At 42.6% G+C, this 17,633-nt stretch overlaps 1 protein-coding gene across 1 annotated transcript in view; it reads right to left on the minus strand.

The window, feature by feature from the left end:
* Positions 1 to 761: 761 nt before the first annotated feature.
* LOC149188659 (UDP-glucuronic acid decarboxylase 1-like) overlaps positions 762 to 17,633 on the minus strand; it is a 136,040-nt gene continuing 119,168 nt past the window's right edge. Inside the window, 2 exon segments of the mRNA XM_089410034.1 lie at positions 762 to 1,596; positions 1,779 to 1,871. Coding sequence (XP_089266160.1) covers positions 1,408 to 1,596; positions 1,779 to 1,871 — 282 coding nt within the window. The 3' untranslated portion in view covers positions 762 to 1,407.

Raw genomic sequence — 17,633 nt, forward strand, 5'->3', positions numbered from 1 at the left:
ATGCACACATTCCTATTTGAAAGAAAGCAAAAAAAAATGACTAACAAATCAAACACTGCAATGTAAATAAAGCAAAAAAAAATGACACACAAATCAAACACTGCAATGAAATAAGTTGGTGCTTTCACATTTCAAACAAATTAGTGCCTTCAAAGCTACCGAGCACATAGTTTCCATTAATTCTAAATTACAGATAATACCATTTATTATATTGAATTTTGGATTTAGAAATATTATTTCTTTGAGGTACTTATATGAGTCTGCTCAAATGTGTTGTGTTCTCTGCTTGAGCCCAAATTTCAAAGCCTACAAAGCTCAAACACTTCTGCACCATCCGTTCTCTTGCTACAGATTTCGTGTAGCGATATTTTCTAGGCTTCAATGCCTTTTGGCTTTACAGCTGCCTGCCAATTTTCTCCATACCACGTATCCTTTCAACATCTTACTAACCCCTCAACTTGTACGTTTTATCGACTTCAAAAGGTCTTCAAGTCTTATGTGCATCCATCACAAGTTTTGATCATTTTATTCAAATTTCTTCTGCAAATGACAGCCCGTATTTCCAATTGACCTTGCATATCCATATATAGCATGCGCTCTTCAATCTTTAGAAGACTACCTATTTTATAGCTACAAAGGCCTGGCCAATGCTGAATCCTTGGATTTTATATACCCCTTGAGATTTACATCAAAATTGTTCCAAACTTCCAAGTTAAACGTGATTTCTATATCTATTGTGCAATGGTCTTAGACAAGTACTACTGCCAGAAATATCACAATAATTCAAAATTATCCAAAATTTGGGTGTTGCATGATCATACATAACAGTAAATGCTATTGATTCTTTAATATGATGGAATACAAGGAATGGATTCAATTCAAATGTGAAGGGTACCCATCAAGTTAGCAAACGAATATGCGATAGAATTTCAACCAAAAGCTCCAATAATGGTTAGCTCCGAAGGGAGCTTATCAACTGTGAATCAATTTTTTGAAGAAACAGATGTCTTAAGCATGCCACAAAAATATAATATTCTGGAAATTTACATAAAGCCGTTGTTTGAACTCTGCACTACCATATATCCCTCATGCTTTTCAGCCACTTCACACGCCCTTTGATCTATGAAAACAATAATCATGGGCCTCGGAAAAAAGAGGCCTGCTTCTCCATATTTGGTGATGAATTCCATCAGAGTAATATCCCCGAATATATTTTCAACTCACATAAAGTGAAATAATTGAACTTTCAACCTGCTTGAAAAATGGCGCTCAATTTTACTGCTGCTTCTTAAACTTTTCATAATATTCTTTTACCATATCTAGAACAGGTATCAGCCAAGGAAGAACATGCAGATCATATCTAGAATTTGAACAGGTATTAGCCAATCCTGCTGATTTCTGTCTCTTTCAGTTGTCAAAAACACGTTTGCGAAAATCTTCGACCATCAACGGAAGTCCTTCCCTCAAAGAAATTCTTGGTTCCCACTTCAGAAGATCTTTCGCCTTTGTAATATCTGGCTTCCTTTTATGGGGATCATCAGCTGTGTTTTCTTTGAATTCAATCCTTGCACTAGAATCTATTGTTTCTTTCACAACCTGTTAAAATTAGAATACCAATCAGGTAGAGCAAATTTTTTGAATATAGGAATTCTTTAGTTATACACCATTGCAAACCTTCAAATCATTGAACATCGTAATAAAATGAAAAGACGAACCTTTGAATCGTAATATTTTTTACCATGACTTATAAATGCGAGCCTCTAAATTATTTCACAAACCTGAGCAAGCTCTAACATCGTGAACTCTCCAGGATTGCCAAGATTGAAAGGTCCAACATGGTTGTTTTCCATCAGTCGAATCAGTCCATCAACCTGTTCAACAGAAGTTACATTAATTCACCTCATGTTCACAATCTCAATGGTCTGCTAACAGTGCTAGTGTTTCAAAGTGTATGATTGCTACAACAGAACATTCATGCACAAATAACAGCATGGTAAACTATTAAGCGTGTTATTTTGCTACAAGGCCATTTTCATTTAGTCACATATTTCTGAAAAATAGAATTTTCCAATAGCCAATTTTCTTAGACAACATCTTTATAAATAAAAATATGCTACATTGACGATATTTGCCAAAATTGCAAAGATTAACAGTGAATCATATGTTTTTAACAGAATATTTGTCTATAATACATATGCCAGCGATATTATATTTCAATAAAACATTATTCTTTAAATCTTTTCCTGACCCAGAGTCCAAATCAATGCAAAAGAAAGAATAAGCTTAACGCTAAATGATCTTAAATGTGACACATCAAAGCCCTTCAGGACTATCGACTTCCACCTGCAATGAAACTTAGATAGACCTACATAACTTTGAAGAATCAATCACAGTATTAACTGCTAGCATCAACATTAGAAACCCCTTAGGTACCAGGGTGGAATCTATGGTTGGACCAAACAAAGTGTTAGTTTTTGTAACATCGAATGGTATTCTAGTTTCAAACTTCGTGGAGAGGCTGAAACATGGGTCTTCCAAAACCCAGAAATCATTTTTGGAAATTTGCCCTAGAAATAGCTCAATTAAATTACTTGACCATCATTTAATTTTTTCCTAAGTTTAACTTGGGAAAACTGGTTAATTAATAGTAATTAATTGAGAAAGGTGAGAATTTTCTAGAAACTCACATGGATCGACCTGGAGATTATCTCACCCATCGATTAAGTTTTAATCTTGGTCATTGGAGTCCCAACTGGATATTATAAGAGGAGGTCGATGGGTAGATGGAGAACACCCCGCTGCAAATACCTAGTGATCCAGACAGTTCGATTTTCCAGTGCAGGTGATTCAGCAAGAGAAATTGAGTCAGTGATCGAGTAGCAAGTGGCAGAGGGGCAGTGTAGCAGTATTCCAGAGGAGTTCCCAGTTCTGGAAGAGTTGGGAGAGGAGGACAAGTTTATTCTCCAGGAGGCTGCACATAGGCTACGCAGTGTCTCAAGAAGGCAGTCCGATTTAGCTGTGGGGAAGATCGATTCAGCATCCAAAGGCCAGGAAAGTCTTCTAGAGTGCCAGAGAGTCACTTCCAGCAGCAGAGACAAGGAGGACAACTTGTTGTGAGAGGGTTTGTCAGCGACACGTGTGGAGGCCTATGCAAGAGCAACGCAGAAGGGTTTGCACAGAGGTTGGAGGACTAGCCTTTCAAAGGGAGCCAGTAACCGGGATTGCTTGGAGAGGAGGGTAATTTCCCTCAATAAATTTTGTCAGTATTTCTCTCAGATAGAAACATCAGTTTGGCGTCATTTTATTGTACTCAAAATTTTTGTTGCTGCATATAATAAAACCCTCAACTGTTGCACCAGTTTTCCCACATTGGGTTTTTCCGGGAACAATTGTCCAAAAATAGTTGTCATATTTTATGTGTGTGCTAGCATTTCTCAGTTTTCAGCATTTTTATTTCCATAGCGTTTATTTTATTTGGTGAAGAAATCACAGTGTGATTAATTCGATATTAATCAGAAAATTAATAAATTGTTAATCAGTTAGGAGAATTAATTCTAATTGTTGCATTTCAAGGAATTTTCACATGGTATCAGAGTATAGTTGACAGACAGGAGGCTCAAAAATGAGGAGGGAAAATTTCATTGTTCAAAGGGAGCAACAAGACAAAATTTTCAAGGGTTGCATAGGGCCTACCCAGGCAGTGTGAATTGTTGGACAGGGGCTAGATTTTCCATCCAAGGGAAGCAATTCCAACAGGCAGAAGGGGCAACATCTCAGTATTTTCGCAGAGCACATTTCTTGTCTAGGCACAAAGGGTTTGCAGCAGTTTGCTAGAGCAGATTCAGTGTCGGGTGGAAGAGAAAGTGCACACATAGAGGGAGTTTCTCTCAATGGGTTTGAAGCTTCAGAAATCCAAAATTTCAGTTGTAGCAGGCAAATGTTTTCACTCCATGGAGTGTGAAGAGCAATTCTAGTAGCCAAAGCAAGTGAAAGAGGGATATTTCTACCCCAGGTCGAGGTTTTGTAGAAATGGCCACAGCAGGGCTTGAGATCAAAATAGATTGGATGGTGCTTCCAACTATATCATCTAGAAGGCCAGGATGTCCTTTCTCCTAGATGAGCATGGTCTAAAGACTTATGCAAATAACGTTGTGGCAGAACCTACAGACCAGCAACAACTAGCGAATTTCAAAAAGGAAATGGCCAAGGCGAAGCGGATGATTCTCGATGGAGTTCAAGATCATATAGTCTCACACATAGCGACCAAGAACACAGCCAAGGAGATGTGGGATGCTCTTGCAGGGTTATATCAGAATCCTTCCGAGTAGCAGAAGATGTTTCTAAAGGAAAAGTTGAGGAATGCTAGGATGCAGAAGGGTGAAGGCATTAACCCCTTTCTCACCAGACTTTAGGATATCGGGAATGAGCTTACAATTGTAGGAGAGACGCCTCCACCTACAGAAATGGTGACGTTGGCCCTCAACAGTGTCACCAAGGATTGGGAGAATTTTGTCCACGCATTATGGAATGAGATACGTTGTCGAGTGGGATCAGATGTGGCTTGATCTCCCACAGGAGGAGATGAGGCGAGCTCTACTAAAGAGCTCCATTAGCGACAGTAGCAGCAAAGGATCGAAGGGTGTGAAGGACGAAGACAATGTGGCCAATTACCGCTCAAACTAGCAGGGGTCATAGGAGGGGATCCTATAGAGCAACTACTAGGTCAAGGGGCAACAATGGAGCGATAGCCCACTGTCACCTTAGCTAAGGCTCCTTGCTCTTTACGGACTTTCACCGATGGGAGGAGACCCGGTATAAGGGGAATCACTAGGAAGGATGGATCTATGAATGGATAGAGAGTGATTCCTAAGGCCTATTCACAAGAGAGGCTCAATTAGATAGCTTGCTTGCTTCAAAAGCAAGGTGATAGGCTCTCTAGGAAGGGCTAAGAGGATTCTTAAGCCTAGGTTTGGAGGATATGCCTTGACAAGGGGCTTCCTAGACCTAGGGATCCTTATGGATAAGAGGCTTCTAAAGTTCCATGTAATCCTTGTGGAAATGGAGTTAGCAGGACCACACAGACCCAAGTGGACCCAAAACTAGGTCAAGGACATGGAGTTGATCAACCAATGAGGGGCTTGACCTAATTAAGGTAGAGAATAAAGATCAAAGGACTAATTTTCTTTGAGATTTTGAATGAAAATATCCCAATGAGAACACTAACCCAAATCAACCTAGGGCAAGAATTGGTCTTGTGGCTAGGGCTTGCTATATCTCAGGATTCCACCATCGGATTTGTTTGAAACTTGGAGGACCTCTATAAGTAACCCCAATGTAGTAGTGGACCAAAAATTGAGGTGTTTGAATGGCTACAATAAAATTCGTCGGATACCCTAGGTGACCCTCTGGGGTTAGGCCTAGAATTTGGAAAAGTGAAGATAGAGAGGTAAATTTGACCACTAAAGGGATACAAGGATCAATGCCTTATTGTTTGGGCCTAATGGAGTTAATATTCACATACATTGAGAATTTTTGTGAGCTAAGGAGCCCTAATTAATCTTCGCTAGCCTCCCCAAGGGCAGCGACTAGATCAATAGGGATTTATACTTCAAATTTGCAGAGGAGACAAAGTTTCGATATCTTCAACCTAATAGGTGCCTCTAGAAACATTCACCCAATCCCTCAAAGCAACTTGCTCAAGGTCTCAGAAGCATTTCGCATCACATTAACCCATACAAGAATAATGATAACAAGATACATGCATTTGACTAGTAAGATAATAGGAATAGCATCAAAATTTCAACTTACATGAGAGAGAGAGTATATCCCTTCATCAATTTCACATTAGAAAGAAGCTCCAAAGACAATACCGAAAATCCAAACATCATTGTGCATCAAGAAAGCTCCAAAAGTTATTCCAGCAAAAAGTGCGAAAATCTCTTAAGAGATACTAATCCAAACCAAGTGATGATGAGAGAAATGAATCATCCTCTCATCTATTTATACAAATCCAATAGGGGATTCGAATAGCCTAATTTATCTTATTTAGCCCCAAATAATAAAATAATGTGCAATAATAACATCCCTTGGTGACAAGCCCACCAAAACAGTTCAATAACACAAAAAAAGCCTCTCAAGAGGGTAGAATGATCAACATAATGAGTCTTGGGCCACGGAGAAGGCCCAATGGAATCCAAAATGTGCCATGGTGAGAGAATGGACTCCAAGCCCTTTGATATCCAAGCAAGTCATATGTTGTGCCCCAAGAGGGTGTGGGGGCAATATGTGTTAAAATTGGCAACTAGGGCCAAACTCCATGTGGGTCATCTTATTTATGGCAGCTGATATTTTTCTTGGATTCCTCTCGTCGAGAGGTGTAGGATTGATCTAAAGATCATCTGATTCTGACAAATATTCATGGAGATATTGTTAGGGTCCCACCCTAACCCCCTTATGTATGTAATAGGATCGAGTCATAGTTATAGTTAAGTAAAGAGTCAATAAAGCCCATATTAATAATTGTAAGTGGTTAACCCGCATTTAATGACGGGACCACAGTTAGTTTCAAATGGGCCATGGTATTAGATAGATGGTATTAATAAGAACCATGGTATTGCCCCATGGTATTGCATGTATGAATTCTATATAAAGGATAGAGACTCCCTTCGAGGAGCATCGTGTCTTATTTTGTAGTCGAGCTCAGCTCTATTGGAGGTTGCCCCCTCGAAGAGGCAAGTGAACTCTGCTTTCTGAATAATAAAATATTTGTTGTTATTGCTCATTGTTCTATGTTCTAGGTACATTTCTTCGCATATTTGGTATTTTGGTATCGTCTTGCAGGTTAAAAACATAACAAGTGGTATCAGAGCGCTTTCCAGGGCTAGTGGGATCTCCAATTTTTAGCAAAAATTTTCTTTTTGGCTAGAGACATGTTCTGGCGTCTTTAAACCACGGGATCTATCGTTGAGCTCATAAACCTATGGATTTGGGGAGGCATGCACGCAGGAAATACAAGAGGTGGTCACGCTTGTTGGACTCCCTTGTAACCCCTGTGGGTACCCCTTCGAGTAGTAGCGCATTAGACAGAACCGCGCACAGACTGTCTTCCAAGTACCCTCTGGGTATATCGGAAGCCCCCTAGCTCCCTTGATAACCTCGCCATAGATAAACCGTCAGTCGTCTTGCTGCTACAGTACACCGAGAACAGCACTCGGAGAGATTACTCGCGCGTACGATAGGGTAGTTAGGTTGTATGGCTAAGGGTACAGTTGATCCTCCTTGGTTAGTGCCCTGAAAAATTAGGTCGAGTACTACTGTCAAACCCTTATGTATATTGCAATCTGTAGCACCTGACACCACTGGAGGCCATAGTTCCTTGATCTATCTCTGGATCACACATAATCTTTGCCAGAACAGATCTCGCAAGTGGGGTTTTTGTCGCCGCAGCAATAATCAGTTCCGCAGTTCAGATCTCTCAAATCAGCCATTCAGATCTCTCAAATCCATCAAATCCGCAGCAGCAATCAGTTCCGTCGTTCAGATCCATCAGATCCACCATCCAGATTTGAGTAGTTGTGCGGGTTCCTATACCTAGGCATGATTTTCGCAGGACTTTTGGCAGCATTGACATTTCTGGGATTGGGCTACTGCAGTATTCCTAAGGAAGGAGTGAAACTCCGTTCGGAGTAAAGTAACAAGCAAACAAGAGAACAAAAAAAAAAAAGTCTGAGACCCCCCCGGGTGCTTATTGGTGACTTAGCTCGTAAGAATCAGGACGACGAACTGAGCAAGGTGGTACCATTCAATTGTTAGTGCCAAAAAAATTCGGGCGGTCCCAAATTTCAAGCACATCACCTCGGTGCATGGTACAAACTAGAGCTCAAACAATGGCAAATGAGAGGATGGAAAGCCTTGAAACAGCCTTGACAGCTGTAGTGTCGCAGCTGAAGGAATTAAATGCAACACTCTCTAAGGGCAAGGCAGAGGCACGCGAGGAGGCATATATTGGCACTGAACACAGTGAGGGTGAGTCCAGTCAGTCTCTTCACCTCTTTGGCACCCACCAACAATCCCATCCGCAACCATCTAAGCTGGACATGCATAAATTTGATGGCTCTCACCCGACAGCATGGATAGCACAAATGGAGCAATATTTCAATCCAAATTACATCCTGGATAATGCCACTCAACTTAGTGTGGGTATCATGTACCTGGACAATGAAAGATGGCAATGGTGGCAATGGCATCAACGTTGCTATGGAAGGCCCTTGAATTGGGAGACATTCAAAAAAGCTCTTATGGATCGCTTTGACCATGAATCTGCCTTTTTGGGTCGTATCACTAAGCTCCGACAGACAGGAACAGTGGATGAATATATTACAGCCTTTGAAGCCTTAGCTTTCCGCACTGAAGGTCTACAAGATGAGTTCTACACGGAATGTTTTGTCAGTGGTCTTAAAGAAGCCATACAAGCCCACGTCCGACTGCACCACCCTCCCTCATGGCTGCAGGCTTGCAGGATAGCTCGTGAAGTAGAACGTGCGTTAGCGGCCCAGTCCAATCGCCCAAATTTCACCGCCAAGGGTCGCCCCCCACAGGCTCACAGCACTACCCAAACACTCAAGGTTCAAAAGGTGTCACCTGCAGAAATGGCGAAAAGAAGAAAGCAAGGATTATGTTACTACTGTGATGAAAAATACTCCCCCGGGCATAAATGCAAGGAGCCCAAATTCTTTCAAATTGATGCTACTGATCACAGTTCATCGGGGGAAGCCCCACCACTTGAGGAACCAGAGGAGGAAGAAGAGGACAATGTACCTGAAGAACCAGTTATTTCGTTGCATGCTTTGGCAGGGATTTCTTCGCCTCAAACTCTCAAAATCAGAGGTTTTATTAGGCATCGTCTAGTAGTAGTCTTGATTGATAGTGTAAGTACACATAATTTTATCCATCAAAGAGTCGCAGAAGCAGTGCATTGTTTTGTACAAGCAGTTTCTAACTTCCAGGTCCAAATTGCTAATGGGGGAACAATGAAATGTGAAGGCCGTTGTGAAAATGTCAAACTTCAAATGGGGGATTATTAGTTAAAGACCCACATGTTTGCCATACACATGGGAGGGTGCGACATTGTCCTAGGTGCTGAATGGCTTCGCACACTTCGCCCAATCACAATGGATTTCCAGGAGTTATATATGAGCTTTAAGCAGAACAACCACACACATACCCTCCGCGGACTCCAGGCGGGAGCTCCCTCTATCATCAGCTCACATCGGATGGAAAAATTGTTAAAAAAGGGCCACCATGGAGTTATAGCTCAATTTAATGCCATCCAGGCCTTCGAACCCAATTCTCTTCAAATTCATCCTGAGATGCAACAGATCTTAAATAACCATCTGCCAGTCTTTGACAAGCCTCGTGAGATTCCACCCTCGAGAGGGGAACATGATCATATCATCACTTTGGTCCCGGGGGCCCAACCACCAAATGTACGCCCATATAGATATCCGTCCGCCCAAAAGAATGAAATAGAAAAAATAATCAAGGAACTTATGGAAGCAGGCGTCATTCGTCCCAGCATTAGTCCTTATTCATCACCGGTGGTCATGGTGCTCAAGAAAGATGGGGAATGGCGTATGTGTCCAGACTTTAGGGCCCTTAATAAGTTGACAGTCAAAGATAAATTTCCCATCCCGATTGTCGATGATTTGCTGGATTAACTAAATGGGGCTCAATTCTTCACTAAGCTTGATCTTCGCTCAGGCTACCACCAAATTCGCATGAAAGAAGTCGACATTCCAAAGACTGCCTTGCAAACTCATGAAGGCCATTATGAGTTCCTGGTCATGCCATTCAGTGTTTGTAATGCCCCATCCACCTTTTAGAGCCTTATGAACCACCTACTCAAACCATATCTCAGAAAATTTGTCTTTGTTTTCTTTGATGACATCCTCATCTACAGTGGCACTTGGGCCGCACATCTTCAGCATGTAGATCTGCTCTTGCAGCTGCTCCGCGAGCATAAATTATTTGTCAAGATGTCCCAAGTGTTTTTTTGGCATGGAAGAAGTTGAGTATTTGGGCCACATTGTGGGGCGTGAAGGTGTCAAGGTGGACCCCAAAAAGATCCAGGCAATGCAGGATTGGCCTCAACCTAAGACCTTGAAGAGCCTGAGAGGATTTTTGGGTCTCACGGGCTACTATCGCAAATTTGTCCGCAATTATGGTCGCATTGCGAGGCCCCTCACTCAACTCCTCAAGAAAAATTCATTCCTCTAGAATGATGAAGCACAACAGGCCTTTACAAGTCTCAAAAATGCCATGTGTTCCACCCCAATCTTAGCACTACCCGACTTCACCAAATCTTTTGTCATTGAGTGTGATGCTTCGGGTACGGGTATTGGGGCGGTCTTAATGCAGGAAGGTCGACCCTTGGCCTTCACAAGCCAACAACTTAGTGGGAAGAATCTGGGACAATCTGCCTATGAGAAGGAGATGATGGCCATCTTACATGCAGTAGATACCTAGCGACCATACTTATTGGGGCGACGTTTCCAAATCCGCACAGACCATCAAAGCCTTAAATATTTTTTGGAGCAACGCCTATCCTCACCACAACAAAATAAATGGCTCGCCAAAATGCTGGGATATGATTATGAGATAATTTACAAGAAAGGGCGCGAAAATATTGTAGCAGATGCATTATCCCGCCAATTTGAGGAGGAAAGTACCCTACTCGCAATTTCCCTTCCCATTCCAGAATGGATTGAAGAGGCTCGCAAGGAATGGTTTTCACATCCCTGGCTCTCCCAACTCATTACTCAATTGCAGGCGGATCCAAATTCCACAGAGGGCTACTCGTGGCAAGATGAGATTCTTCGCTACAAGGACAGAGTCGTAATATCACCAACATCCACCCTCAAAAGCCGCATTTTGGCGGAGTTGCACTCATCTCCCATTGCAAGACATTTAGGCTTTCAGAAGACGTATGCTCGCACTCGAAGATCATTTTTTTGGACAGGCATGAAAAAGGACATTCTTACTTTTGTAGCTGAATGCGACATCTGTTAGCGCCACAAAGGAGAAACAGTCAAAGCACCAGGCACATTACAGCCATTGCCCATCCCAGCATCAATATGGACGAAGGTTTCTATGGATTTCATTACAAGTCTTCCAAAGTCGAGAAACAAGTCAGTCATCATGGTGGTTGTGGACAGACTTTCTAAGTATGCTCATTTTTGCGCCCTACCCCACCCTTTTACACCGACTTTGGTCGCTCAATCTTTCATGGATCAGATCTTCAAATTGCATGGCATGCCCACTTCCATTGTGTCTGATCGTGACCCGGTCTTCACCAGTAACTTTTGGCAGGAACTCTTCCGGCTACAAGGTACCCAACTACAACTCAGTACTTCCTATCATCCACAAACTGATGGTCAAACTGAAGCAGTCAACAAATGTCTAGAAACCTACCTTAGGTGTTTCACTTCAAAAAAGCAACATCTCTGGGTACAGTGGTTACCTCTAGCTGAATGGTGGTATAACACCAACTATCATGCCACCACCAAAATGACTCCATATGAAGCAGTTTATGGTCAACTCCCTTCTTCCCCTACTTCTTATATCAAAGGGTGCTCGAAGGTACAAGCAGTGGATCAACTCCTACAGAACCGCACAACCATGCTGGCCCATCTTAGAGAGAATCTTCATCAAGCTCAAAACCGCATGAAGCAACAGGTAGATCAACATCGCTCAGAACGCCAATTTCAAGAAGGGGATTAGGTATTTTTGAGGCTGCAACCATATAAGCAAACATCACTCAAAGACAAGGGTTGTCAGAAACTATCTCCAAAATTCTACGGACCGTATCAAGTACTTTAGCGCATTGGAGAAGTTGCCTACAAGCTAGCTTTGCCACCCACTGCAAAAATCCATCCAGTTTTCCATGTCTCATGCCTCAAGAAAGTGATTGGGAACAATTGCAGAATTCAAACCAGTCTACCTGAACTGGATGAAGAAGGGTCAATCTGGCTCCAACCTGAATAGGTCCTGGACACACGAGAACGGCACCTGCGTGGCCGCATGATCAAGGAAGTCCTCGTCAAGTGGAAAGACACCTCTACGGAAGATGCAACCTGGGAACCAGCCACTATTCTTCAGCAGTTTCCGCAGCTTCAGCCTTGAGGACAAAGCTATTCTTATGGGGGAGGGCATGTTAGGGTCCCACCCTAACCCCCTTATTTATGTAATAGGATCGAGTCATAGTTATAGTTAAGTAAAGAGTCAATAAAGCCCATATTAATAATTGTAAGTGGTTAACCCGCATTTAATGACGGGACCACAGTTAGTTGCAAATGGGCCATGGTATTAGATAGATGGTATTAATAAGAACCATGGTATTGCCCCATGGTATTGCATGTATGAATCCTATATAAAGGATAGAGACTCCCTTCGAGGAGCATTGTGTCTTATTTTCTAGTCGAGCTCAACTCTATTAGAGGTTGCCCCCTCGAAGAGGCAAGTGAACTCTGCTTTTTGAATAATAAAATATTTGTTGTTATTGCTCATTGTTCTATGTTCTGGGTACATTTCTTCGCATATTTGGTATTCTGGTATCGTCTTGCAAGTTAAGAGCATAGCAGATATGAATTTATTTGTGTTATGGGACAATTCGTCAAGGTCGGCCAGCAACCAAATTGCCCCCACTTGTGCTCAGCGTTTTAGCATAAATAGAGGTGCCTTGAAGGTCATTTGTACACACAACTCTTGTGGTCTCCTCCTCTCCACTTGTCTTGGGTTTTGGTGGGAGGAGAGATCCTAAGAAGACAATGTTGCCCTAATGGAGATGATGCCCTAAAACGCAGTCATGGAGATGATGCCCTAAAACGCAGCCATGAAGATTCCCTAAACGCAAGTCTAGAAGAGTCCTACAATGTTGATCTATGAGGCCCAAAATCAGTGATCACAATGTGCCCGAGCCGCAGACTTATGACAAGATGTATGGTGCATAAAGAGCTTTGTTTTGACCACAGAAGAGAGGAGCCCAGCGAAGGTGAAGGAAGGCATAGTTTATGCCTCCTTCTAGACTGTTTGGGAGCCGAGTTACTACAGGCAGGAGGCTGAGGTCATGATGGGAAATTCTGGGCAGAAATAAAAGAAACCTCACAAGTGAACAGGTCGAGTTTCCTTGGGTAATTACAAGTAGGAAGGGAGGCTTGTTTTGGAGGCTGAGATGTATTAGGCCCTCCAAAACAAGGCCGCATATTCCTGTAGCAGCAGCGAAGGAAAGGGAGCCTTGTTGAGGGTTTCTGAAGTGTTTTTGTAGGCAGAATGATGCCCTAGACAGGGTCGAGCAAGTGTAGTAGGCAGCCGCATTGAAGAAGGACAAACCTAGGTGGTTTGTGGAGCAACTTGTGCATGGAATGATGGGTATTCTCTCTGGTTGATGAGCTGCAGATTTAAGAGGACTATTATAGCTGGAAGAAGGGTTGAACGGGACTGTTTGGATGCCCTAACCCATGATCTAATGCTATAACAGTATGCACAAGTTCCAGGTATGTATTTGATATGTTGTTGCCTATGTGTGAGGGTTGGTAGGACTGTCTTGATGGCCTAACCAGTCCATGATGAAGGCTGCCCAATCTGCTGCAGCAAATAGAGAATCCCCTAAACAGTGAACTAATGCAAAACATGATAAGATGTGACAACATTGCTATAAGGTGCAACATGATGTTGAATGCTGCTGCATAATGATGGGCATTGTGATGAAGTGTAGTGTAGCATGTTGTGTGCAGCACTTGGTAACAAAGTGCAACACAGTGATAATAAATGCTACAATGAGATGCAGCATGATGGGCACAGTGAGGTACAGCATGATGCAGCACAGGTAGGTGCAGCAAGAAGATAAGGTACAACATGAAGATTGGGTGCAGCACAGTGAGGTGCAGCATGGTGATGGAGTCACCTTGGATCAGTGGAAGCAGTTTGCCTTCACCTAAGCTCAGATCAGCTACCTCATATGCCATCTTCCTAGAGAAGATCTCTGCTCTTATTTAGATAAGTCAAAAGGTTGACTTCTGATGTATATGTACTATCTCTCTCTCTACTGAACTATTGAAGAACATATAAGAAGAATTGATCAAGGGTTTCCCCACATTGGGGTTTGTCCCTAGCTGGCGCCACATCTTGTGTCCTCTTGTCTTGGCTTGTCTTCTGCAATTTATGTTTATGTTCTATCTGCAATTTACTATTATGCTAATGTGATTGCTAATCTAGAAAAGATATTGAGCTAATTGGAAAAATTGAAATAAATTGCTCTAAGCATAGAACATACCAAAACTTAACATGGTATCAGAGCTGAGGCGAAGACAAAGCCCAAGAAAGAGTGAAAGAGCAATCACTGAAGACAGTTGGAAAGGATCAATGGGTTCCTCATCCCTCTTCAAATTCACCAAGGGTGAAGTCAAAGCAAAAGAGATTATCAAAGTGGCACAGGCTGCAACAAAAACATCTGGTGGCCTACCTATAGGTCACTTCAATGAGAAGTCTAGATCTAAGGATGGAAGGAAAGGCAGATGCTTTGCTTGCATCAAGTCTAGCCATTATGCAAAGGAGTGTCCGAATAGAAGGGACACATCACTTGATGATGATAACAATCATTCTAGGGGCATCTTCAATGATCAAAGGAATGACAGGTTCAATTGCAAAGGAAAAAGGAATGCAGGTCATCAAAGAAATGGCCGACTCTTCAAAGAAAGCAAGGAACTCAAGGTATGAAAAATCAAATCTTGTTTCTAATAAGCTAAAGAAGTATTATCTTATATTGGCCCTCTCCACTACTTCTCCTCCAGACTCTTTGTGGATCTGGCTTATTGATTAAAGTGCTTCAAGGCACTTCATCGGATAGAAGGAAGCTCTCTCTAATTTGGTAGGGATGGAAACAATCGTGGAGATTATACTTGGAGTCAATGCCACCTATCCCGGAAAGGGTGTAGGGAATCCTACCCTTCAATTGAATAAAGGTAGCATGATTCATTAACAAGAAGTTCTTTATGTACCTGATCTCAAGCAGAACCAAGGGTCCATTTCGGCAATGGAAGACAAAGGTGGCATTCATCAATGGAAAGGTCCGTGTGTGGATAAGGAATTTTCAAAGATGCTTTTGAGTTCAAGGTTGGCAATTTGTATCAAGTTGCAGGAAGTCCATTGGGGACCATGTCAATCGACACATCTCTTCTATAGCACCGAAGGTCTTCTTATTATGGGGCCCTACCCGATGGTGACAGGGATGCCTAAATTCAAGAAGAGCATGAAGGTACATGTCCGAGATGTACCAAAGGAAAATCTTACAAGGGGAACATTCCCCTCATGTAGCAAGTCCAGAGGTTTGAAACAACCCAAGGGATTTGATATTCATGATAAGGAATCTCATGTATGCAAGTTGAAGAAAGCTCTCTATGTTTTAGAGCTAACACCCCGGGCTTGATATGAGAGGATTGATAGTTGTCTAATGACGCTGAGATTCACTAGGAGTGAAGCCGATCCAAACCATTGCTTGAAGGTTGTGGATGATAGACCTCTCATACTGGCACCTTATGAGGATGACCTCTTTCTGACAGGTGCAGACCCTGTCATTTGCAAAAGTAAGAGGGAGCTGGATACCAGATTTGGAATGGTAAACCTCAAACCCGTGACTACCTAGATGGAGCTTAACTTTCAGAAGATATGTGGTAGTGATGCTGGACCTGACTTGGGAAATGCCTCTAAGTTTCATAAACTCATTCTAGCATTGATGTTCTTGGTGAACTCCCGTCCGGATATATTTTTTACAGATAGCATGTTGAGCTCATATATGGTTGAGCCTCTCTAAATTGGTGCCAAGAATCTTCTGAGATATCTTCGGGGCACAATCTCTCATGGATTGAGATACACTGCTGGAAATGTGAGGTTGCATGATTATTCGAATACTAACTAGGCATGCAGTATGGAGGATCACAAGAGAACTTCTAGGTGTTGGTTCTCTTTGGGTTCTGCTACGATATATTGGATGAACAGGAAGCAGAAATCGGTTGCCCTGAGCACTGCTCAGACCAAATACATAGTTACGAGTATGACCTCGTGTGAAGTTGCCTAGTTGAGGAAGCTCTTCAGTAAGCTGTTTAGACACATGTTGGATACCATCGTGATCTTATGTGACAACCAGAGGGGGATTCGATTGTTGAGGAATCCCATATTCTATGATCGCTCCAAGCATATAGACATTAGGTACCACTTTATCTAGGATATGGTACATCGATGAGCAAGAAGGCTCCATTGCATTTGGACTGATGTGCAGGTCGTCGACATTCTGTCGAAGCTCCTGGGAAAGGTCAAATTTGTGACTTTCTGAGAACGATTAGGAGTCGTGGAGGGACTCTCTCCTAAGGGTCCTATATGATATGGACATTGAGCTCTAAGAGCTCCGAGGCGCTTGGGGGTACATCTTGGAGCGATGAGCAACCATAAGGTGAATGGTTCAGCCTTCCCCTAGTGGTCTGCTATGTAGGCAGGATTAGTGGTTCATCCTTCTCCTGCCGAAACACAGTCATAGGGTGAGTGGTTCAGCCTTCCCCTAGTGATTTGTTGTGTACAGGGTGAGTGGTTCAGCTTTCCCTTGGGATAGCCCTGGCGACATGTAGGCAGGATGAGTGGTTCATCCTTCTCCTGTTGAGACATCCTACCCATGCAGTCTGGGACTCATGGGAAGTACCTCTCATTTGGCTAATGAGTAGGGAAATGAGGAAAGGGACCATAGTAGTACCGATGGACGCATCGTGTAACTACCGTACTCCCTATGCTAGGATGATATTGATCTGGGATCAATGAAACTGACTTCGGGTCAATATGAGTGGTTTGAGACACTCTTTTGGAACTAACTTCGGGTTAGTAAGAGAGATATAACTCACTCTCTTTTGGAACCGACTTCGGGTCAGTAAGAGTGATATAACTCACTCTCTTTTGGAACTGATTTCAGATCAGTAAGAGTGGTATGAGACACTCTTCATATGGAACTGACTTCGATCAGTAGAGAATGGTATGAGACATTCTCGATCAATTCTTCTTCATGGCAGAGTAGTGCAGGGCACTGATGGCAGGGATAGTACAGTCTGGCAGATGGATCAGCAGATGGAGTTCTCCCTAGTTGAGAGGGAGTGTTAAAATTGGCAACTAGGGCCAAACTCCATGTGGGTCATCTTATTTATGGCAACTGATATTTTTCTTGGATTCCTCTCGTCGAGAGGTGTAGGATTGATCTAAAGATAATCCGATTCCGACAAGTATTCATGGAGAAATTAATTTATTTGCGTTATGGGACAATTCGTCAAGGTCGGCCAGCAACCAAATTGCCCCCACTTGTGCTCAACGTTTTAGTATAAATAGAGGTGCCTTGAAGGTCATTTGTACACACACTTCTTGTGATCTCTTCCTCTCCACTTGTCTTGGGTTTTGGTGGGAGGAGAGATCCTAAGAAGACAATGTTGCCCTAATGGAGATGATGCCCTAAAACGCAGTCATGGGGATGATGCCCTAAACGCAAGTCTAGAAGAGACCTACAATGCTGATCTATGAGGCCCTAAATCAGTGGTCACAATGTTCCC

This window comes from Pinus tabuliformis, chromosome 3_1 (genome assembly GCF_031772625.1).
Source record: "Pinus tabuliformis cultivar Carrire ecotype Pingquan chromosome 3_1, CPIR1, whole genome shotgun sequence".
NCBI classification, from domain to species: domain Eukaryota; kingdom Viridiplantae; phylum Streptophyta; class Pinopsida; order Pinales; family Pinaceae; genus Pinus; species Pinus tabuliformis.